Source organism: Cherax quadricarinatus, chromosome 68 (genome assembly GCF_038502225.1).
Source record: "Cherax quadricarinatus isolate ZL_2023a chromosome 68, ASM3850222v1, whole genome shotgun sequence".
Lineage (NCBI taxonomy): Eukaryota > Metazoa > Arthropoda > Malacostraca > Decapoda > Parastacidae > Cherax > Cherax quadricarinatus.
Window position 1 is genome coordinate 12,320,193 of NC_091359.1, and position 25,219 is coordinate 12,345,411.

The following is a 25,219-nucleotide window of genomic DNA, read 5'->3' on the forward strand; positions in this document are numbered from 1 at the left end:
CTGAAGCCATTTGAATATTCCGCTCCCCCTATCAAACCATCTTATGTATATATATTATGAATAATGAGGTGAATGGTGGCAATATGAGAGGTATTATTAATACGAATCAAAAGAGGAGAGGGTCATCTTATTGACCATAAAGTTAAAAATAAACTTGAAAAACCAAAAGGGAATATGGGATTAAATTTGCGAGGAAACAAAAATGCAAACCAGAAGGTTTTTTTCAGATACATGAATAAGATTGGGAAAAACGAAGGACCACGTAAAAGGAAATATTTGCCAATGTTAATATATTTCTTCTGTTTCTCCGCGAGAGGATAGAAACAATGATAGTAATAAATTTATAAGAGACAGACAACGTGAAACAACTTTATTAAGTACACGTTTTGCGTAATTACTAGTTTTTTTTTTCAGACCAATATAGAGGAATAACAGGAAAGAAAAATAGCATGAAGGTTAGTTGTATTGTTGGTGGGGCTCACAGAAGTATTATTTACTTGACCCGAGAGCTGTGTCCTGACGGCCTAGAATCAATTTAGCCAAAATTCTGAAAATATTGAAGGTCCCCTGTTCGGTACAGCTGTATTGCTAAGACAACCACAGATTCTGAACAATGGAGTTTATTTACATCTTCCGCTATGGTGAGTTGGGTGTCATCCCGCTTCATCAAATGGACGTGGCTAGCCAAGTGAACATCACAAAAATAACTACACTGTCAGCACGACAAGCGTTTTCATGCTAATTGAGATTGGGGTCTATGTAACTCTCTCTCACATACTTCCTCGCGTGTGAAGAAATACATGTTCATGCGCTCTGGTACTTTTATGTTTTTCCAAACATCTACTCTTTTCGCCCACATATACCTTCTCTGGACATTGCTTACAAGGTTAACGTGGGATACGCACGATTTGGGCGAAACTTAACTGCTGGGCTTCTTGGGAGAGACGAGCTATATAGCTCCTGCTTTTCTTCAGTGTTGAACCGTCTGCCCTCTAACTCTTGCATCTTGCTGGTGCTATAGAAAACGGGAGATGTCGCTCTTGGATCGTCCATCTAGTTAATTCTTTGCTGACATCAACACATTTAGGACAAATGAAGATGTTTACAGTATTTTATATTTATTCTCCTGTATTTACAAACTTAAATATATACGGTGTGAACTTGCAAAATTATGCCCAGTAAATTCTGTGATGGTTTGTGAGTGAATGTGTCACTGTATTCCACAGGTTAGTAAGCTTTTTACTTTCCGTATCCACCATGTCCACCACGTCCACCTCCGTGTCCACCACTCCCGTGGCCTCCAACATAGCCGTAACCTCCACCAATGTGTCCTCCATAGCCACCTCCGTGGCCACCACCGTAGCCACCTCCGTAACCTCCACCGTAACCTCCACCGTATCCACCTCCATGGCCTCCACGGTGTCCACCTCCTCCGTAGCCTCCACGGTGTCCACCACCTCCGTAGCCTCCACCGTGTCCACCACCTCCGTAGCCTCCACCGTGTCCACCACCTCCGTAGCCTCCACCGTGTCCACCACCTCCGTAGCCTCCACCGTGTCCACCTCCGTAGCCCCCACCGTGTCCACCTCCGTAGCCTCCACCGTGTCCACCTCCGTAGCCTCCACCGTGTCCACCACCACCACCGTAGCCTCCGCCGTGTCCACCACCTCTGCCACCGTGTCCACCCCCGTGTCCTCCACCGTAGCCTCCTCCGTGTCCCTGACCCGTGCTCAAGGAAGCCAAAAGGCCAACTCCAATGAGAGACACAATCAGCTTCTGTAAGTAAACAAAAATCCGCAAGTCAATATAGAAACAAGAATGTTATTAGTACTAAATATTACCACTAAAAGTAATCTGCATTTACTTATTTTGGAGACGGATGGATTTAATGTAATAATTAGTGAATAGAGAGATTTCACAATTTTTCTTTTATGGTGAGGAAGTGAGAAAGGAATATGTACCATTGTTGGTGCGAGTTGACCTGACTGACTGTAAAACTGACGACTGGGCACATTGACTGGCCTTTTTATACTCCTTTCCCAAATTATGGCGTCATATTACATGTTCCGGAAGCGGAATGTTCGACAATCAGGATGTAAAAAAAATACCAAATAAAGACAATAGGTTTTGCTCAATACGTTTTTTGTCAGAATTATTGTCACTTTTTATGATAAATAGTGAGAAATGGGGGCGGTGGTACTACATCTCGTTAAAACTAATTAAATACCTGTAGTACGTTATAAATTTTGTGATTTCGTGTAACTGATTTGTTAAGTAATTTAGGCTGCATGTAATACATTTACCACCTGACAACGATACTTTAATCCCTTAATAAGGAATTAAAGTCAGTATACTGTATATATTCTAAGAAACACACCTCTTGGTACAATAAGATCACAGTAAACAGATAACACAATATGCAAAACAACCACTTTGAAAAATTATTGAACTTCCACGTGCTTTAGTGATTTCTTACATTAACAAGGAACTTGATAATGTGAGAATTCACGAAGTGTTTGGAAGTTCACTATTTTTTAATAGTGGTTGTTGCATATTGTTGGTGTATATATACCCAGTTAATGCGCTCCAGTTGTTGTTATTCATTCTATTCAACTACTGTATATAATGAAAAGAGGCAAAAAATATTATTTTGAATAATGATACGGTTGGACATCTTGAAGAGAGGTAAAAATCTGGAGTTTTTTTTTTTAACACACCGGCCCCGTTTCCCACCGAGGCAGTGTGACCCGAAAAAGAAGAAACACTTTCATAAAGATTTTCTTATTTTACATTTATTAATTTATACAGAAGAAGGGGTTACTAGGCCTATGCTCACGGCATTTTAGTCGCCTCTTACAACACGCATGGCTTACGGAGGAACAATTCTTTTTCACTTCCCCATGGATATGCAGAAATAAAATACCTTTATCAAGCCTAGAGTAAACTAATCTTTGCTACTTATTGTAAGAATAGCAAACTTGAGAAGGTGAAGAAGCTAAATAGTACTGGATCTACAGTAAACTAAATCACACTACATCTAGGAGGATTACTAAAGTTTACAGGATGTAGAGGGACTAAATCTTGCTATGTATTGGAGGAATGATCCACAATTTAGAGCAGAATCTAAAATATTTTCACTTCTGGGATGAATACTTAACCATATAAGATACCTGGGGAACTAAAAAGTATTAGATCTAGAGTAAACTAAGCCTTGCTGCATGTGGGTAAATCTTACAAGTATTAAATGTAGAAGGTGTAAGGAAAATTTAGTAGTATTTAGAAAGTGCTAAAATTTTATAGATCTAGTTGTGTTTGCAGTATCAGAAGCCGACCTATACTGATAGCTTAAAATTATGTCTCTTTAATTAACACGCCGGCAGTTTCCTACCAAGGAAGGGTGACCCGAAAAGAAAAAAATACTTTCACCATCACTGTCAGTCTTGTGAGTGACGTTTGCTGGCAATACAGCTCAAAATATCTTCACCACTCTTTCAGGATGCAGGTACTGTACTTCCCACCTTCAGGACTCAAGTCCGGCAAACCGGACTTTATAGTTATTCCAGATGTATGGAAAGATGTTCTGCCTACTACGGGTCAGATTTTTATCCACCAATATAACAGTACAGTAAACTATCGTAGTTGCCTACATAATCATACAATACATTCGTAAGTGTGCTATTTATTAAATATATATTATCTCTTACTAAATTTCATTAAAATAATTAAGTGAAAAGTTCTATTATTTTTATATAGAATTAATAGGTTAAGAGTTGTTGTAATAGTTGGGCTCAGTTCAGAGTTCCTCCCTGTTTAAGGTATACTACTATCCCCAGAGGATACCACCCAAAACAGTAACAGTAAATGAACATGCGACCAAAAATTTACGTATATATATATTTATTTTATTTATGTGAAGTGCTAAATCCGTGTGGGTTTTTCAGGGCAAGGAATGGTAGAGGCTCGATCCTCAGCAAGAGCGAGACAGACACGCAACTCTTACCACCAGATTTTCCTAGAGACTTAGCTAGTACTTCCTCACAAGGGCAACAGTGTAAAGAGATTTCTCTAGTACTTTCTCTACAACTGACTCTCTCACTTTAGCATTAAAGTCTCTCACAATACTGATTTACTTTTTATTTCAAGGTTATAAACATTCAGTGTCTGTACACTGAAAGCTTACTCTAATCCCCTATATAAGTATTAAAATATTCTTGAATAAAGGCGCGCATATAATATCATAAACAGATAAGCCAACCTATAAGCGTCAGGCTCCTTGCTTCTGCTTCAGAATCTCCACGACTACGGTGCTCTTCACACCTACTCCAAGGTTGAGGGACTGATTACCTCATCTTCTGTACATAGTTCTACTGTCTTCAAGTTGTGTCCTGGAATTTGTATTGATAAAGCCACTGGATGGCGAAACGTCTACAATAAAGATACCCAGATGTTGCACATGTGTCTTAATTTCATTTGAAAGTTCCTCAAAATATTCTCGCCATCTATCCTCCATCTCCCCTTCCTCTAACTCCCCCTACTCTGTTTTTATCTGACAAATCCATTCGTTCTCTAGGCTTTCTTAACTTGTTGAACTCACTCCAAAATTTTTTCTTATTTTCATTAAAATTTCTTGACAGTGCCTCTCCCACTCTATCATCTGCTCTCCTTTTGCACTCTCTCACCACTCTCTTCACCTTTCTTTTACTCTCCATATACTCTTCTTATAACACTTCTGCTTCGTAAAAACCTCTCATAAGCTAACTTTTTCTCTTTTATCACACCCTTTACTTCATCATTCCACCAATCACTCCTCTTTCCTCCTGCACCCACCCTCTTATAACCACAAACTTCTGCCCCACATTCTAATACTGCATTCTTAAAACTATTCCAACCCTCTTCAACCCCCCCACTACTCATACTTGCACCAGCCCACCTTTCTGCCAATAATTTTTATATCTCACCCGAATTTCCTCCTCCCTTAGTTTATTCACTTTCACCTCCCTCTTGTTGCCATTTTTCTCTTTTCCCATCTACCTCTTACTCTAACTGTAGCTACAACTAAATAATGATCCAATATATCAGTTGCCCCTCTATAAACGTGTACATCAACCTTTTATCCACCAATGCATAATCTAACAAGCTACTTTCATTACGTGCTGTATCATACCTTGTATATTTATTTATCCTCTTCTTCATAAAATATGTATTACTTATTACCAAACCTCTTTCTACACATAGCTCAATTAAGGCTCCCCATTTTCATTTACCCCTGGCACCCCAGATTTACCTACTACTCCCTCCAAAACATTTTTGTCCACTTTAGCATTGAAATCCCTAACCACCATTACTCTCATACTTGGTTCAAAACTCCCCACCCATTCACTCAACATTTTCCAAAATCTCTCTCTCTCTCTTCTACACTTCTCTCTTCTCCAGGTGCATATACGCTTACTATAACCCACTTTTCACATCCAACCTTTATTTTACTCCACATAATCCTTGAATTAATACATTTATAGTCCCTCTTTTCCTGCCATAGCTTATCCTTCAACATTATTGCTACTCCTTCTTTAGCTCTAACTCTATTTGAACCCCCTGATCTAATCCCATTTATTCCTCTCCATTGAAACTCTCCCACCCCCTTCAGCTTTGTTTCACTTAAAGCCAGGACATCCAGCTTCTTCTCATTCATAACATTCACAATCATCTCTTTCTTATCATTTGCACAACATCCAAGTACATTCAGACATCGCACTTTGAAAATTTTCTTATTCTTTTTAGTAATTATTACAGGAAAAGGGGTTACTACCCCATTGCTCCCGGCATTTTAGTTGACTTTTACAACACGCATGGCTTACGGAGGAAAGATTCTTATTCCACTTCCCCATGGATATAAAAGGAAAAATAATAGGAAACAAGAACTATTAAGATAAAATCAAAGAAAACTCAGATGAGTGTGTATAGATAAACGTGTACATGTATGTGTAGTGTGACCTAAGTGTAAGTAGAAGTAGCAAGACATACCTGTAATCTTGCATATTTATGAGACAGACAAAAGACACCAGCAATCCTACCCTACCATCATGTAAAACAATTACAGGCTTTCGTTTTACACTCACTTGGCAGGACGGTAGTACCTCCCTGGGTGGTTGCTGTCTACCAACCTACTATATATATATATATATATATATATATATATATATATATATATATATATATATATATATATATATATGTCGTGCCGAATTTGTAAAACTGGTCAATTAGCAAGAACTCATTTAAAATTAAGTCCTTTCTGAAATTTTCTCTTATACGTTTAAAGATATATTTTTTTCATTAATGTTGATGTAAAAAAATTTAATTTTGCACCAAAAGAATCTTAGAAAACTTACCTAACCTTATTATAACAAGAACAATTTATTTTAGCCTAACCCAACTAAATATATTTTAAATACGTTTACAGTAATTTAATGCTAAACAAACACAATCAAATATATTTTTTTCGTTAGGTTCAGAATGATTTTGGCGAAATTATTGCATACACAAATTTTCACTTGTCCTATATGGCAAGATGAGCGTTGCTATTTAAGCCAAGATCGCAAGTTCTGCCTATTCGGCACGACATATATATATATATATATATATATATATATATATATATATATATATATATATATATATATATATACACAGTATATATATATACTACTTGTGTGACTGGTATTCCAAATGGGGGAGAATGAAATTAATTCTTTAGATTGCCACAATCACGCATGTGTCCGCATCAGGAGTGACACGTCCAGTGCTACTGGGCATCTGATGTATGTGACACTGATGGATCACGAAGGATCACGTAAAAACATTATAGTGTAGCTTTGAACATAAAAACGTAAGAAATAAGGAGCACTGCAGCAGGCCTACTTACCCAAGCTGGTCAGGTCTAACTCACACTCACCTACACCCTTATGCTCAGAGCTCAGAGGCGAAATTAGCGATGAAACAAATCGTTTCCCCTCTAATGAACGCCAGGTTAAAAAAATGAAACTCGAGATCAACACCTAAAACATTTTAGAACTAAGAAAAGAACAGTAAAACAAAGGCTCATGTGGAAAATTGCATTTATCTGTATGTATCATTATGTACATAACAATAAATGAACATAGATAATTATTATTTATCAGTTAGACAAGTAGGAATTTGGGACACCTAGGTCGCAAAAATGTCCCCCTTCGATACCTACCACTGTCATAACCACAAGTTGCTCTGGACCTATTAATTAAATGAAATATACATACACCAGGAATACTGGTAAATATATAAATTTGTGGACCGTATATTAAAAATAATAAATGGTTATATATATACACAATTACATAACAGAAGGAAAATATATCTTAATATCACTCACCAATTTGACTGGATATTAAGTTGTATCATACTCAGAAAAACCTCACTCGAACTAAATTTATGAAAACACTGGCCAGAATTATATACAAATCTAGAGAGCTTATCTGAGGTTCCTGGAGCTGTCTTGTCCAGTCATCTGATATCTCAAGTTATGCTGGAATGCATGTCCAACAATTTCGCCTCCTATCTGAGAGGTGTCAGCCCAATTTTAACCTCTAGAGCACGAAAATTCCTTCCCATTACACTAACGTATCCAATTCAAAACCAAGATGGCGAGTCTCCTGCGCAGGCGCAGCTTCCCGTTTTCGATTACATAAATTTTAAATACAGTATGGCCATCTATTTACATTTAATAACTACTGTATTTCTGGAAAATATATACAGTATTTTCCACAGCCCAAATGTTTAATAAAAATAAAGGAATTCAGTAATATATTAGACACGCTTTTTTATCAGATTTTATTTAGTAACATATAAAAATAAATATTTCTAGATAATATTGGCGAAGGATCCACACGTGTATGGTTTCTCGAGACCTCAATAATGAAAATAAATTTGGCATAAGGTCGACATTTTTTTCTTTTTATCGTAATTTATGAGATCTTGTTTACTTTCCGTGACCTCCTTTGTAACTGCCTCCACCATGGCTGCTACCATGTCCACCATTACCATAGCTGCTACCACCATAGCTGCTACCATGTCCACCACTACCATAGCTGGTACCACCATAGCTGCTACCATGTCCACCACTACCATAGCTGCTAGAACCATAGCTGCTACCACCATAGCTGCTACCATGCCCACCACTACCATAGCTGCTACCATGCCCACCACTACCATAGCTGCTACCACCATAGCTGCTACCATGTCCACCACTACCATAAATGCTACCACCATAGCTGCTACCATGTCCACCACTACCATAAATGCTACCACCATAGCTGCTACCATGTCCACCACTACCATAGCTGCTACCATGTCCACCACTACCATAGCTGCTACCATGTCCGCCACTACCACCATAGCTGCTACCATATCCACCACTACCACCATAGCTGCTACCATGTCCACCACTACCATAGCTGCTACCATGTCCGCCACTACCACCATAGCTGCTACCATATCCACCACTACCACCATAGCTGCTACCATATCCACCACTACCACCATAGCTGCTACCATATCCACCACTACCACCATAGCTGCTACCATGTCCACCACTACCATAGCTGCTTCCATATCCGCCACTACCATAGCTGCTACCGCCATAGCTGTTAGCATGTCCGCCACTACCATAACTGCTACCACCATAGCTGCCACCATAGCTGCTACCACCATAGCTGCTACCATATCCTCCACCACCATGCCCACCGCTGTATCCACCATTTCCGTATCCACCTCCGTAGCCTCCACCATAGCCACCACCTCCATAACCTCCACTATGTCCACCTCCGTAACCTTTACTGTGTCCACCTCCGCTGTAGCCTCCATGTGAACCGCCTACGTAGCCTTTGCCGTGTCCACCCCCTCCGTAGCTTGCACCATGTCCACTACCTCCAGAGCCTTTGTCGTGTCCACCACCCCCGTAGCTTCCACCGTGTCCACTTTTTTCATAGCCTTTGCCATGTCCACCGCTCCCGTAGCTTGCACCGTGTCCACTGCCTCCAGAGCCTTTGCCATGTCCACTGCTCCCGTAGCTTGCACCGTGTCCACTGCCTCCAGAGCCTTTGCCATGTCCACCACTCCCGTAACTTTCACCGTGTCCACTGCTTCCATAGCCTTTACCATGTTCACCACCGTGACCTTTGCCATGTCCACTACCTCCGTGGCCTCCAGTGTCTCCATCAGCCTGGGTCAGGGAGGCTAGGAGGGCAACGCTCACCAAAGGTAGCAGAAATCTCTGAAAGTAAAAGAAAAACTAATATTTAGATCTCTCTCTCTTCCTCATACCATGGTATGTAAACATCGCAAAATATTTCTCAGATTGAGTCCCAGAACTAAAAGCATTCACTCAATTGTGCTTCATTGGTTTATCCAGGAGACTTACCATTGCTTTTGCGTGTATTGTACTGGCAGCCTGAGACTTTCTGAATAATGAACCTTGCTGCTCTGCTGTTTTATACTCTTCTTTCTCCTTTACAAAAAAACAGCAAACACGAATCCGTTTTTCTCGGATGTTTTCATGACGAAGCTAAATATACGAGAGAAAGAAACTTAAAACTCATTCACTCTCTCTCTCTCTTTCACTTTATTCAGAAATGCTGTTTGCATCGTTGATTAAGTTACTCTAGACTGATAATGATGTATTCTATATTTCAAGGAAACAAGAGAAAATTTATCCTCATGTGTGTTTTAGTCGTATGAAGACCCCGTTCAATGGAGCTTGTGTCTCGTAGTTCAGTTGGTAGCGCACTCAGCTTACACACTGAGGCCCGTGGCTCGATCCCCGGTGCGAGTGGAAACATTGGGCCGTGTTTCCTTAAGACACCTGCTGTCCCTGCTGGCCTAGCAGTAAATAGGTAACTGGGTGAGTCGCATCCTGGGGACAAAATTAACCTAATTTGCCAGAAATGTTAAGCATAACCAGGGGCTTTATATATAGTATGTCATTGATGTCAGCTAGGTATTTGTAAACTGTATCATATACTTGTAGAAATAAAGATTATTGTTGTTATTATTATCATTTTTATTATTTTATTAATATTTTATTATTATTTTTATGTGACCAAATCCTCCTCGAATTGTGAGCATATAACCAAATCCACTTCGAATGATCTTAAATAACGCATCCTAAGATGTTACTGTGGATTTTCCACTACATATAAAACACCAAGGAGCACCACAGAGTAGTGGCTGTGTTGCAGATAGTTCTAAGTGAACGACACCTGAGGAAACGTTGTCTCTGTTTAAGGTAATATGTATTTCAAGTAGTTTCTGTTTAAGGGGGTCTGCATTTAAGGTAATTTGTATTTAAAACATTCTGTATTTACAATAGTCTGTATTTAAAATACTTGTCTGTATTCAAGATACTCTGTATTTAAAGAACTCTGTATTTGTAGTACTTTTTATATAAAGTACTCTGTACTTAAGGCAGCCTAAATTTAAGGTAATCTATTTAAGGAAATCTGTATACAATGAAATCTTAGCATTTAATAATGCTACGACTTCATTATATACAATTTTTCTTCGTGGTCGTATGTACATTATTATTTTCCAAATAATTCCTTGAGGAATATAAAAATTATACACGATTGTTTGCAACAACAAAAGTTGTATAATAAATGGACGCAAGTTTCAGATGATGTGTTTTCCGTCTTCGGGTTGAAAAGCGTGTTGACTGTAAACATGTGATTTTTTCCGTTCTCTTCATCTTTGGACTATCGCCCACACGCTGGGCATGGAGTCCATCATACAGACTTTAAACTAACTCTTCATTTTCGTTTATCATCTAAAAGATGATGTTCTGTACTTTCCAGTAAATTTCACTTGTAACCTGCAAGTGTGTGAACCAGTATAGCATCCTCATAGCTATGGTAGGTATAAATTAATTCTCCTGATTAGCTCTTTTGGCTTTGTTTTTTTCTTCCTTTAGAGGCAGGACTCACTTGCACTGTAAGTCAGGTGCAGGAATATTAGCGCCAAGCCATCGGTAGTTAGAGCATCAGATTTACACTGGCTTCGAGGAATGTTAAAATTGGGTTGCCAATTAACCATTGCATGTGCGACTATTTTCCTTAGTCATAAAATTTCCGAAAAGCCTTTTCATCTGGTGCTAATAATACTAGCAGTGAAGTGAATTTAGTAGACATTTGAAACTAAGAATTTAAGTGCTTGGGATGGTAAACAATACACTTATTCTGTTTTATAGTTTCGATGTTGGTTTCCATGTTCCATATTGAAACATGTAAAACCAGTCACAGAGGGGTCGAAATGGACTAATTATTGGTTTTTCACACATCAACCAGTGTCTCATCATATGTTGGACAATAGGAGAAAAACCGCTATAGGACAGAATATCAAAATACTAGTGTGCAGCTATGACATGCCAGGAATCGAATGTTATTTGTAACTCTGTTCAAAAATGTTATCATTATCTTAACTGTTCTTGAACTTTTCAACCATAGATAGGAACATAATCGAGTCTTCCATTTTAAAACATGAGTGTCATACCCTGTATATCAGTAATCATGATATATTCAAATAAGATTCATATTTAATAGAGTCAAGGGTTCACTTTCTTAGAGAATGATGCTGCTCTAGATCTCCCGACTCCTCGTTGTGCAATGTTGCACTCTAATATGGGTTAGTTTCTGGACTGGTCAGTATTAGACTTTTCGTCACTTGGCCCGAGCATCTATCGTTGTTTATCCAAAACTAACTCCCGTCACGTCAAAACAGTTGCCTCCAAGTTACAAATAAGGAAGATACCCAGAGTTTGCTTTCTCTGGATGAAAGACTTGTTCGGGAGTCGAGACATCAACCAAAACGTTAGACTAAAAAATTGCTCGCTACAACACAAGCATAAGAAGAAGGAAAACTAGCATTATCCAAGCTGTTACTGGTACACAAGATGTATCAAGGCGATAGTTTGCTGAACTTTCGAATTAACAGGAGCAACATAGAATCGGTGAGAAATTAGAATTAATTATATCGTCAACATAAAGAACTGTCTGTGATTACAAGTCTATGACAATACCGGCATAGTAGGAGACTTGCAGGTATAGTCATAGACTTCGATCCTCTGTGCTCTTTCGACAATCTGTGAGGTGTTCTTGCTTCAGCATACAAATTAAGTAAATAGATATTTATATATGAGAGATGCATAAATGGAAGAGCGTTTAAAAGCAATGTGTTTAACTTTCCAGCAAGAATACGATTACCCCGAGGTCAGAGATGACGAACTGGCGAAGTTATATGCCTTCAAAGAGGGAGTAGATTACAATTTTGGGCTGTGAGTTAGCAACAAATTGAGAAGAATAATACGAAAAGAATTTCAAATGTACTTCAGTGACTTGAGACTGAGAAAGACTGACACCAGTCAGCCCATCTATAATCATTTTGTTATGCAGGAGGAGCCTACTAGGTATATGTATATTTCTGTACACAATAGGGAGGTCAGCATGAGCTCCACTGTAACCACAGATGCATTTGTGGTCACAGTTGGTCACACTGGTTTCCAATCGTGTTATTACACGATGTCGTGAGTCAGAGATGAGGTTAACGACAAGGATAAGACAAATAGTTTTCCCCTCAAGTATGCCAGGTTCTAAAAGAAGCTCTCGACATACAGAAAAAGATTTATGGAACTAAGATGCAAAATATATACAGATAAATGTTTCAGTGAGACAGAGGGATTCAGTGAAATATTCGACTGACTGTGTTAGACTTTATTTAGTTATATATATATAAGAAATATTTTTTATACGGCGTTGACTCAAGGAACCACGTGAAAGTTTCCTGAGAAATTGATAAGAAAAACAAATCTGGAGACAGATCCTCATTTTTTTTATCATCGTGATTAATGAGTTTCTTACTTCCCGTAGCCTCCTTTGTAGCTGCTGCCGCCATAGCTGCTGCCACCACCATAGCTGCTGACACCACCATAGCTGCTGCCACCACCACCATAGCTGCTGCCGCCATAGCTGCTACCATGTCCGCCACTGCCATAGCCGCCACCATAGCTGCTGCCACCATAACTGCTACCACCATAGCTGCTACCGCCATAGCCGCCACTACCGTAGCTGCTGCCATGTCCACCACTGCCATAGCCGCCACCATGTCCACCACTGCCATAGCCGCCACCATGTCCACCACCATAGCTGCTACTACCATAGCTGCTACCATGTCCGCTTCCGCCATAGCCGCCACCATGTCCACCACCATAGCTGCTGCCACCATAACTGCTACTACTATAGCTGCTACCACCATAACCGCCACTACCGTAGCTACTGCCATGTCCACCACTGCCATAGCCGCCACCATGTCCACCACCATATCCCCCACCATATCCCCCACCATATCCCCCACCATATCCACCACTTCCGTAACCTCCGTAGCCTCCACCACCTCCGTATCCTCCGTAGCCTCCACCATATCCACTCCCTCCATAGCCTCCACCATGTCCACTTCCGGAGCCTTTGCCGTGTCCACCTCCATAGCCTCCACTGTATCCGTAGCCTTTGCTGTGTTCTCCTCCGTAGCCTTTGCTGTGTCCTCCTCCATAGCCTTTGCTGTGTCCTCCTCCGTAGCTTCCACCGTGCCCTCCATCACCATAGCCTTTGCCGTGTCCATCACCACCGTGCCCTTTGCCATGTCCACCACTTCCGTGACCACCGTGACCATCAGCCTGGATCAGAGAGGCTAGGAGGGCAACGCCCACCAGTGACAACACAAATTTCTGAAAATAAAAGAAAAAATTATGTTTACAACTCTCTCACGATTAAATAATAATTTACACCATTGTACATAATCATGATAATATATTTCTTAGAATGACTCCCAAAACAATGTATGAAGTTGCCTTCATCAGTCCAGTACAAAGGAGGAAGGTATAAGGAGAGGAGGAGTTTGAGGTAATCAGTCCTTTCCTTATACCTTGCTGCTTTGTATTGGACTGATGAAGCCACTGTGTGGCGAAACGTTTTTTCAGTAAAGATTCCCAAAACCATTCATCACAAAGCATGAAGTACTGAATTATTCTCCAGTGACAGAACCAGGAGGCTAACCATTGTGTGTGTGTGTGCTTTACTGTTCGACTGAAGCTTTCTGAATAATGAAGCGAGTTGCTCTGCTGTTTTATAGTGTTCTCTCCTACTTTATAAAAACATAAACAAATCTCTCTTTTTTCCCTCAGATTCTTTATGACGAAGCTAAAATAAACGAGCGTGAAAGAGTTAGAATGCATTCACTCTCACTTTCCTCAATAATATTGACTCTGTACCTGATTAATGCGTTGATGTGTATATCTCAGTTTATTGCATCGAAGGAAAGGTAATTTGTGTTTAACAATAATAGTTATTCCTTGTTGTGGTATGGATAACATTCTTCTCTTGTGGATCTTCACGGAATTTTAGAGTTGAAGTGTAGCTTTTCTGCAACAAACTTTAATACTTTCTGTATTGTAGAAAATATAGTTTATATGTAATAATATATTGTTAGGCACATAAACCCACTAACATGTGGTGCATTTTGAGCAGTGTAAGCCTAAGGCTGACAGATTGCTGAAGAACTAGACATAGGTTGTTGAGTAGGGTTTTTTTATTGTATAAAAAGTGAGAAGTGAACACTAGTACAGTTTTAAGTATGCATTAATACGAAAAAGAGAGAGAGCTAAATGAAAATACGAAAGAGAGAGAGCTAAATGAAAATACGAAAAAGAGAGAGAGCTAAATGAAAATACGAAAGAGAGAGAGAGCTGAATGAAAATACGAAAAAGAGAGAGAGCTAAATGAAAATACGAAAAAGAGAGAGAGCTAAATGAAAATACGAAAAAGAGAGAGAGAGCTAAATGAAAATACGAAAGAGAGAGAGAGCTGAATGAAAATACGAAAAAGAGAGAGAGCTAAATGAAAATACGAAAAAGAGAGAGAGCTAAATGAAAATACGAAAAAGAGAGAGAGCTAAATGAAAATACGAAAAAGAGAGAGCTAAATGAAAATACGAAAGAGAGAGAGAGCTGAATGAAAATACGAAAGAGAGAGAGAGCTGAATGAAAATACGAAAAAGAGAGAGTGCTAAATGAAAATACGAAAGAGAGAGAGCTAAATGAAAATACGAAAGAGAGAGAGAGCTAAATGAAAATACGAAAAAGAGAGAGAGCTAAATGAAAATACGAAAGAGAGAGAGAGCTAAATGAAAATACGAAAAAGAGAGAGAGCTAAATGAAAATACGAAAAAGAGAGAGCTAAATGAAAATACGAAAAAGAGAGAGCTAAATGAAAATACGAAAAAGAGAGAGAGCTAAATGAAAATACGAAAAAGAGAGAGAACTAAATGAAAATACGAAAGAGAGAGAGAGCTAAATGAAAATACGAAAGAGAGAGAGAGCTAAATGAAAATACGAAAAAGAGAGAGAGCTAAATGAAAATACGAAAAAGAGAGAGCTAAATGAAAATACGAAAAAGAGAGAGAGCTAAATGAAAATACGAAAAAGAGAGAGAACTAAATGAAAATACGAAAGAGAGAGAGAGCTAAATGAAAATACGAAAAAGAGAGAGAGCTAAATGAAAATACGAAAAAGAGAGAGCTAAATGAAAATACGAAAAATAGAGAGAGCTAAATGAAAATACGAAAGAGAGAGAGAGCTGAATGAAAATACGAAAAAGAGAGAGAGCTAAATGAAAATACGAAAAAGAGAGAGAGCTAAATGAAAATACGAAAAAGAGAGAGAGCTAAATGAAAATACGAAAGAGAGAGAGAGCTGAATGAAAATACGAAAAAGAGAGAGAGCTAAATGAAAATACGAAAAAGAGAGAGAGCTAAATGAAAATACGAAAAAGAGAGAGAGCTAAATGAAAATACGAAAAAGAGAGAGAGCTAAATGAAAATACGAAAAAGAGAGAGAGCTAAATGAAAATACGAAAAAGAGAGAGCTAAATGAAAATACGAAAGAGAGAGAGAGCTGAATGAAAATACGAAAAAGAGAGAGAGCTGAATGAAAATACGAAAAAGAGAGAGTGCTAAATGAAAATACGAAAGAGAGAGAGAGCTGAATGAAAATACGAAAGAGAGAGAGAGCTAAATGAAAATACGAAAGAGAGAGAGAGCTAAATGAAAATACGAAAAAGAGAGAGAGCTAAATGAAAATACGAAAAAGAGAGAGCTAAATGAAAATACGAAAAAGAGAGAGAGCTAAATGAAAATACGAAAAAGAGAGAGAGCTAAATGAAAATACGAAAAAGAGAGAGCTAAATGAAAATACGAAAAAGAGAGAGCTAAATGAAAATACGAAAAAGAGAGAGCTAAATGAAAATACGAAAAAGAGAGCTAAATGAAAATACGAAAAAGAGAGAGCTAAATGAAAATACGAAAAAGAGAGAGAGCTAAATGAACATACGAAAAAGATGACTCGAGTATGGAACACATTCGTACAGCATAATGATGTCAACGAGATAACGTCAGTTGATCAAATGAAAATGCTGGCCCACAGATGGCTCCAACTTCATCCTGTTCCCTACTTGTATGTCTCATAACAAAAATGCTTTCAAATGAGCTGATGTAGGTAACAGCTCTTAGCTTGCCAATAAAGTTAGGAATCCTTAACCTGTAAATAGCTGTCAATAAAGCTAGGGATCCTTAACCTTGTCAAACCCTGTGTAAAAAAAAAAAAAAAAAAAAAAAAAAAAAAACAAAAAAAGAGAGAGAGCTAAATGAAAATACGAAAGAGAGAGAGAGCTAAATGAAAATACGAAAGAGAGAGAGAGAGCTAAATGAAAATATGAAAGAGAGAGAGAGCTAAATGAAAATACGAAAGAGAGAGAGAGAGCTAAATGAAAATACGAAAGAGAGAGAGAGCTAAATGAAAATACGAAAGAGAGAGAGAGAGAGCTAAATGAAAATACGAAAGAGAGAGAGAGCTAAATGAAAATACGAAAAAGAGAGAGAGCTAAATGAAAATAATCTTTATTTCTACAAGTACATGATACAACTTACACAGATCTACCTGACATCAGTGACATATACAAAGCCTCTGAATAAGAGGAGAATTTCGGGGAATTTAGGTTAATTTTGTGCCCAGGATGCGACCCACACCAGTTGACTAACACCCAGGTACCTATTTACTGCTAGGTGAACAGGGACAGCAAGTGATCTTAAGGAAACACTCCCAAATGTTTGCATCCTCACCGGGGATTGAACCATGGACCTCAGTGTGTGAGGTGAGTCCTACCAACCAAGCTATGGGCCAATAAGCCACAACTGGACTGTGCTGGACTCTGACAAAAAAAAAATGAGGGCAGGTCACCTAACCAGTCACATGACTGAATTCAGAAGCAGGAAAAAGTATCAATCTTCCACAGGTCAGGTGAGATGGAACTGGGTTAGGCAATCACTGTTAAATCGAGATGCTGTATAGCCCTTGTGGCTTAGCGCTTCTTTTTGATTATAATAATAATGTGAAATCGAGAATCTTTCGATTAAGTACTATAATTGCTTTGTATACAGTCAGCATTATGGTTATGATAAGGAAATGAAAATTGAGATATCTCTATCCGTGAAAGTTACTTCAGAGAAACTTCAAAATTGTGAAGGTTCTTTCTTTCACAGTTTATCGATTCTTTTCATAAAAACTAAATTAAAGATATAAATCATTAACAGAAATTTCAGCAAATTTTACTGAAAAATAGTCAAAAATTAATATGCCCTTAATGCATATGGACAGATATGAAAAACTACCAAAGTGAAAATGGGAAATGTAACCCGAGCGCTTTCGTGTGCTTACACATACATCTTCAGAGGAAGGGATGTGTGTGCAAACACGTGAAAGCGCTCAGGTTTTATTTCCTATTTTCTCTGTGGTATTTTTGACATATTTGCAGTCACGCGTTTTACACTGATTTCTTCCAGGGAAAGATGTACATTTCTCAATTTATTGCTGCTTCTGGCTTTTATTTGTGCTTTAGTATTCTTTTCGTGTGTAAAAGTTTCATTTAAAATATATTCATTAAAATATATTTCATTTAAAATATATTTCATTTAAAATATATTCATTTAAAATATATTCATTTAAAATATATTTCAATTAAATATATATATTCATTTCAAATATATTCATTAAAATATATTTCATTTAAAATATATTTCACTCGTTCGTAAACCACGAACGAGTGAAACCTTAGCTAGTGCAGTGGTTACAATAATATATATGTGCTGCTCGTGGACTAGTAAACCAAATAGGGATGAGAATGAAAATTAGCCCAGAAGCTCCCACGACACTGAAGGTCCTCGGATGGCGGTAAAACAGCTAGCTCTGCTAGCTGCGCCATGTTTGTAGGATTCGGTGGTCCTGTGGGTTAAGGCGTCATGTGATTCTAGCTCCCCATGAGGCAGGCCAGCACAACATGGGTTCGAGTCCTTACTAGTGCAGTGTTCTTAGTGATCAATACTCGTTCATGGTTACAATAATATATATATATATATATATATATATATATATATATATATATATATATATATATATATATATATATATATATATAATGTGTGTGTTTGTGTGTAATGTTTATTCAGGTACAGGTATACATAAATACAGTTACATAAACTTTCATACATAGCAGCATGTGTGTAGATTACCTAAGATAACCCAAAAAAGTCAGACAAAGTGACTTATTTCCGTTGGGATCCTTGTAATCCCTTATTATTTAAACATTACAAAGAAATATATTAGGAATAAGGTAAACTGAGTTATTTACATTTACATCAAAGTGAGGATAAATCACAGAAATCGGTACGTGTATGTTAGTTATCCCAGAAATCACTCTCCTCCCTTTCTGTCGCTACATCCATTAGGTACTTTCTGGCTCTCTTCTTGAACTGGTTCATGTTATGACTGGCTTTGACATGTGCAGGCAATTTGTTCTACTCTTTTATTGCTGTACAATAAAATGTGTTTGAAGCCTGGCTACTGACTGTGGGTATTACAAAGTTATGCTCACTTCCCCTAGTACTATGATTGCCTTGGTTCCCAGCCTTGACAAACTTAGCAGCAAGATATTCTGGACATTGTAAGAAATTTTATAAACGTTATTTAATTCCACTTGTTTTACTGTCTTCATCATTCAGCATATCCAATTGTTGTAATTCATCCTGGCCTACATGTCCTTTTGGACCCAGGCCTACATGTCCTCTTGGACCCAGGCCTACATGTTCTCTTGGACCCTGGCCTACATGCTCTCTTGGATCCAGGCCTACATGCTCTCTTTGACCCAGGCCTACATGCTCTCTTTGACCCAGGCCTACATGCTCTCTTGGACCCTGGCCTACATGTCCTCTTGGACCCAGGCCTACATGCTCTCTTAGACCCTGACCTACATGCTCTTTGACCCAGGCCTACATGCTCTCTTAGACCCTGACCTACATGCTCTCTTTGACCCAGGCCTACATGTTCTCTTGGACCCTGACCTACATGCTCTCTTGGACCCAGGCCTACATGCTCTCTTAGACCCTGACCTACATGCTCTCTTTGACCCAGGCCTACATGCTCTCTTGGACCCAGGCCTACATGCTCTCTTTGACCCAGGCCTACATGTTCTCTTGGACCCTGGCCTACATGTCCTCTTGGACCCAGGCCTACATGCTCTCTTGGACCCTAACCTACATGTCCTCTTGGACCCTGGTCTACATGCTCTCTTTGACCCTGGCCTACATGTCCTCTTGGACCCTGGCCTACATGCTCTCTTGTACCCAGACCTACATGTTCTCTTGGACCCAGACCTACATGTTCTCTTGGACCCAGACCTACATGTTCTCTTGGACCCTGGCCTACATCCTCTCTTGGACCCAGACCTACATGTTCTCTTGGACCCAGACCTACATGTTCTCTTGGACCCAGACCTACATGTTCTCTTGGACCCAGGCCTACATGTTCTCTTGGACCCTGGCCTACATCCTCTCTTGGACCCAGACCTACATGTTCTCTTGGACCCTGGCCTACATCCTCTCTTGGACCCAGACCTACATGTTCTCTTGGACCCAGACCTACATGTTCTCTTGGACCCTGGCCTACATGTTCTCTTGGACCCAGACTTACATGTTCTCTTGGACCCTGGCCTACATCCTCTCTTGGACCCAGACCTACATGTTCTCTTGGACCCAGACCTACATGTTCTCTTGGACCCAGGCCTACATGTTCTCTTGGACCCAGACTTACATGTTCTCTTGGACCCAGACCTACATGTTCTCTTGGACCCAGACTTACATGTTCTCTTGGACCCAGGCCTACATGTTCTCTTGGACCCAGACTTACATGTTCTCTTGGACCCAGACCTACATGTTCTCTTGGACCCAGACCTACATGTTCTCTTGGACCCAGGCCTACATGTTCTCTTGGACCCAGACTTACATGTTCTCTTGGACCCAGACCTACATGTTCTCTTGGACCCAGACCTACATGTTCTCTTGGACCCAGACTTACATGTTCTCTTGGACCCAGGCCTACATGTTCTCTTGGACCCAGACCTACATGTTCTCTTGGACCCAGACTTACATGTTCTCTTGGACCCAGGCCTACATGTTCTCTTGGACCCAGACTTACATGTTCTCTTGGACCCAGACCTACATGTTCTCTAGGACCCAGACCTACATGTTCTCTTGGACCCAGACCTACATGTTCTCTAGGACCCAGACCTACATGTTCTCTTGGACCCAGACCTACATGTTCTCTAGGACCCAGACCTACATGTTCTCTTGGACCCAGACTTACATGTTCTCTAGGACCCAGACCTACATGTTCTCTAGGACCCAGACCTACATGTTCTCTAGGACCCAGACCTACATGTTCTCTTGGACCCAGACCTACATGTTCTCTAGGACCCAGACCTACATGTTCTCTAGGACCCAGACCTACATGTTCTCTAGGACCCAGACCTACATGTTCTCTAGGACCCAGACCTACATGTTCTCTAGGACCCAGACCTACATGTTCTCTAGGACCCAGACCTACATGTTCTCTAGGACCCAGACCTACATGTTCTCTAGGACCCAGACCTACATGTTCTCTAGGACCCAGACCTACATGTTCTCTAGGACCCAGACCTACATGTTCTCTAGGACCCAGGCCTACATGTTCTCTTGGACCCAGACCTACATGTTCTCTTGGACCCAGACTTACATGTTCTCTTGGACCCAGGCCTACATGTTCTCTTGGACCCAGACTTACATGTTCTCTTGGACCCAGACCTACATGTTCTCTTGGACCCAGACCTACATGTTCTCTTGGACCCAGACCTACATGTTCTCTTGGACCCAGACCTACATGTTCTCTTGGACCCAGACCTACATGTTCTCTTTGACCCAGACCTACATGTTCTCTTTGACCCAGACCTACATGTTCTCTTGGACCCAGACCTACATGTTCTCTTGGACCCAGACCTACATGTTCTCTAGGACCCAGACCTACATGTTCTCTTGGACCCAGACCTACATGTTCTCTTGGACCCAGACCTACATGTTCTCTTGGACCCAGACCTACATGTTCTCTTGGACCCTGGCCTACATCCTCTCTTGGACCCAGACCTACATGTTCTCTTGGACCCAGACCTACATGTTCTCTTGGACCCAGACCTACATGTTCTCTAGGACCCAGACCTACATGCTCTCTTGGACCCAGACCTACATGTTTTCTTGGACCCAGACCTACATGTTCTCTTGGACCCAGACCTACATGTTCTCTTGGACCCAGACCTTCATGTTCTCTTGGACCCAGACCTACATGTTCTCTTGGACCCAGACCTACATGTTCTCTTGGACCCAGACCTACATGTTCTCTAGGACCCAGACCTACATGTTCTCTTGGACCCAGACCTACATGTTCTCTTGGACCCAGACCTACATGTTCTCTTGGTCCCAGACCTACATGTTCTCTTGGACCCAGACCTACATGTTCTCTTGGACCCAGACCTACATGTTCTCTTGGACCCAGACCTACATGTTCTCTTGGACCCAGACCTACATGTTCTCTAGGACCCAGACCTACATGTTCTCTTGGACCCAGACCTACATGTTCTCTTGGACTCAGACCTACATGTTCTCTTGGACCCAGACCTACATGTTCTCTTGGACCCAGACCTACATGTTCTCTAGGACCCAGACCTACATGTTCTCTTGGACCCAGACCTACATGTTCTCTTGGACCCAGACCTACATGTTCTTTTGGACCCAGACCTACATGTTCTCTTGGACCCAGACCTACATGTTCTCTTGGACCCAGACCTACATGTTCTCATGGACCCAGACCTACATGTTCTCTTGGACCCAGACCTACATGTTCTCTTGGACCCAGACCTACATGTTCTCTTGGACCCAGACCTACATGTTCTCTTGGACCCAGACCTACATGTTCTCTTGGACCCAGACCTACATGTTCTCTTGGACCCAGACCTACATGTTCTCATGTACCCAGACCTACATGTTATCTTGGACCCAGACCTAGATGTTCTCTTGGACCCAGACCTACATGTTCTCTTGGACCCAGACCTACATGTTCTCTAGGACCCAGACCTACATGTTCTCTTGGACCCAGACCTACATGTTCTCTTGGACCCAGACCTACATGTTCTCTTGGACCCAGACCTACATGTTCTCTAGGACCCAGACCTACATGTTCTCTTGGACCCAGACCTACATGTTCTCTTGGACCCAGACCTACATGTTCTCTTGGACCCAGACCTACATGTTCTCTAGGACCCAGACCTACATGTTCTCTTGGACCCAGACCTACATGTTCTCTTGGACACAAACAGTGCTCCATTTTCCATGCTATTTTTTCAATATTTTGTGAAATATACCCTCATAATATACATAAAATTAGTAATTTGATTAATAAATACCTAAATGCTATTTTATTTCGATATTGTTTATGGATAAAAGTTGTACCTTTCTCGTCAAAACAATTTTGTTATTCAAAACTATTGACTTATTTGCTATTTTGAATATTATTATTTTTATCAAGAATACTCCTAAATATTTTTGTAACTTTTTTGGATATGACTGCAAAAAAAAGGCATAGAATATTTTTTTTTTTGTCTTTTAATTACAAATCTATGGAAGCTTATTTTCTTTCTTTATGTGTTGAGAATTTTGACAGAAAGATGAAGGCAATAAATCCGTTCAGTTTTAAGAGTATTCATCAATATTTGTAGATTATTTTCCGTAGCCACCATGTCCCCCACCACCACCGTGGCCGCCACCACCGTGGCCGCCACCACCGTGGCCGCCACCACCGTGGCCGCCACCACCGTGGCCGCCACCACCGTAGCCGCCACCACCGTAGCCGCCACCACCGTAGCCGCCACCACCGTACCCGCCACCACCGTACCCGCCACCACCGTACCCGCCACCACCGTACCCGCCACCGCCTCCACCGCCGTGACCGTATCCTCCACCTCCTTTGGGTCCTGCTAGGTTGAAGTTGTTGTTTGATGTTCCACCGACACCTCCGTAGCCACCACCATGTCCGCCTCCACCGTAGCCTCCTCCACCGTAGCCTCCTCCACCGTAGCCTCCTCCTCCATAGCCCCCTCCTCCGTAACCCTTTCCACCATGGCCACCTCCTCCGTGTCCTCCTCCGTAACCTCCTCCACCGTGTCCACTACCTCCGTAGCCTCCTCCTCCGTAGCCACCTCCTCCGTGTCCACCACCTCCGTAGCCTCCTCCTCCTCCTCCTCCGTAGCCACCTCCTCCGTAGCCACCTCCTCCGTAGCCACCTCCTCCATAGCCACCTCCTCCATGTCCACCGCCTCCGTAGCCACCACCTCCACCGTGTCCACCTCCCCCGTAGCCTCCACCACCTCCGTGTCTACCAGCCTGGATCACGGAGGCCAGTAGAGCCACGCCCAGGAAAGAAACCAGCAACTTCTGAAACACAAATCGTGAATAAATACAAAAAAAGCGTAAATAACTCTTACACTAAAACAAAAGTTAGAATCACAGTCACCGAGAACGCCCACTAGACATTACACCAGTAATTGCTCTACTGTGGCCCGTTTCAGTGACTATCATAGTGGCACGCATGTTAAGCTATGTATGGAGCCTCTCTCCACCACTTCTTCACCGAGATCATTCCACTTCCTGACCACCTCGAGACTGTAGATATACTTCCTGACATTCCTGTGGCACATTTGTCTTGAGCTTCTAGCTATGTCCCCTAGTTCTCCTTTCTCATCTCTCATATAGCGTGTTCCTGTCTACCCTATCAATTTCTCTCCTGGTTTTTCTATCCTTCAGTGTATTTAAATTCAATTCCATTAGCCTATCATTATATATCATGCTAGTTAAGCAGACACAACCACCTTTAACAATATACGCCAATGACTGTTTTGGCTGAGAAGCGGCTGAACGAGCGACATCGGTAAACAAAACCGGAACACTAGTTTGCACTAGCATCTACCCAAACAATAGAACAAAACTTATGAAATCAACTATATCATTATGTACTAACTTGAAATATGTGTCATCTACTCCAAAACAAAGAAGGTTTGAACTTAAGGATTTTATAATACCCATCAGTATTAAAATCAAGTCTGTTTACCAGGGTTGCTTGATGGTTCTGGCTCTGGACTTTTCACATAACATTGACTTCCCCCCCAGGACAATAACGACAATATAGAATATTGAAGAGTTAACGAAATAGATTGCTGCTATCAGACTCCTAGAGATAGGTCTTTAAATTTAGCACCTAATTTAAAAATTAACGACTACATGTTTATAACTCCTAATACAGAAAGAACAATATTTTAAAGATTCTCTCTCAGGCCTTCCCCAAAAATATACAAGCCTAAATGTAACTCTACTCAGTAAAACATTTTATCTTATATTTTCCCAATTCGTGTGACTGAATAAGTAATTATATAAACTTTCCATTTAAAAATAATGTATTATCATATTTACTCAAACATGACATACTTCATATTAAGTAGCAAAACTTGATAGTGTAAGATGTTATTTAGGAAATCTACTAATGATTATACAGATAGTAGAATAGATTTTCATATTGTTTTGTGAGGGCACAAAGATATTTGGACACACAAGAGATGATTGAAACATATACAGTATACTGACAAACTCTGGCTGCTTATTTACGAAAGACTCAAAGAAAACAAAA

At 40.4% G+C, this 25,219-nt stretch overlaps 2 protein-coding genes across 2 annotated transcripts; both read right to left on the reverse strand.

Moving 5' to 3' along the window:
* Positions 1-457: 457 nt before the first annotated feature.
* LOC128697893 (fibroin heavy chain-like) lies at positions 458-22,867 on the reverse strand. Its single transcript, XM_070099484.1, has 6 exons — positions 22,790-22,867; positions 12,939-13,801; positions 12,101-12,179; positions 8,016-9,304; positions 1,962-2,034; positions 458-1,776 (listed from the first exon to the last, which is right to left on the reverse strand). The coding sequence occupies exons 1-6, from the start codon at positions 22,865-22,867 to the stop codon at positions 1,240-1,242; spliced, it is 2,919 nt and encodes a 972-aa protein (XP_069955585.1). The 3' UTR covers positions 458-1,239.
* Positions 22,868-23,168: 301 nt separating this feature from the next.
* On the reverse strand, positions 23,169-24,287 carry LOC138854717 (uncharacterized). The gene is made up of 2 exons (XM_070099485.1): positions 24,192-24,287; positions 23,169-23,973 (listed from the first exon to the last, which is right to left on the reverse strand). The coding sequence occupies exons 1-2, from the start codon at positions 24,285-24,287 to the stop codon at positions 23,260-23,262; spliced, it is 810 nt and encodes a 269-aa protein (XP_069955586.1). The 3' UTR covers positions 23,169-23,259.
* Between the last annotated feature and the right edge of the window lie 932 nt (positions 24,288-25,219).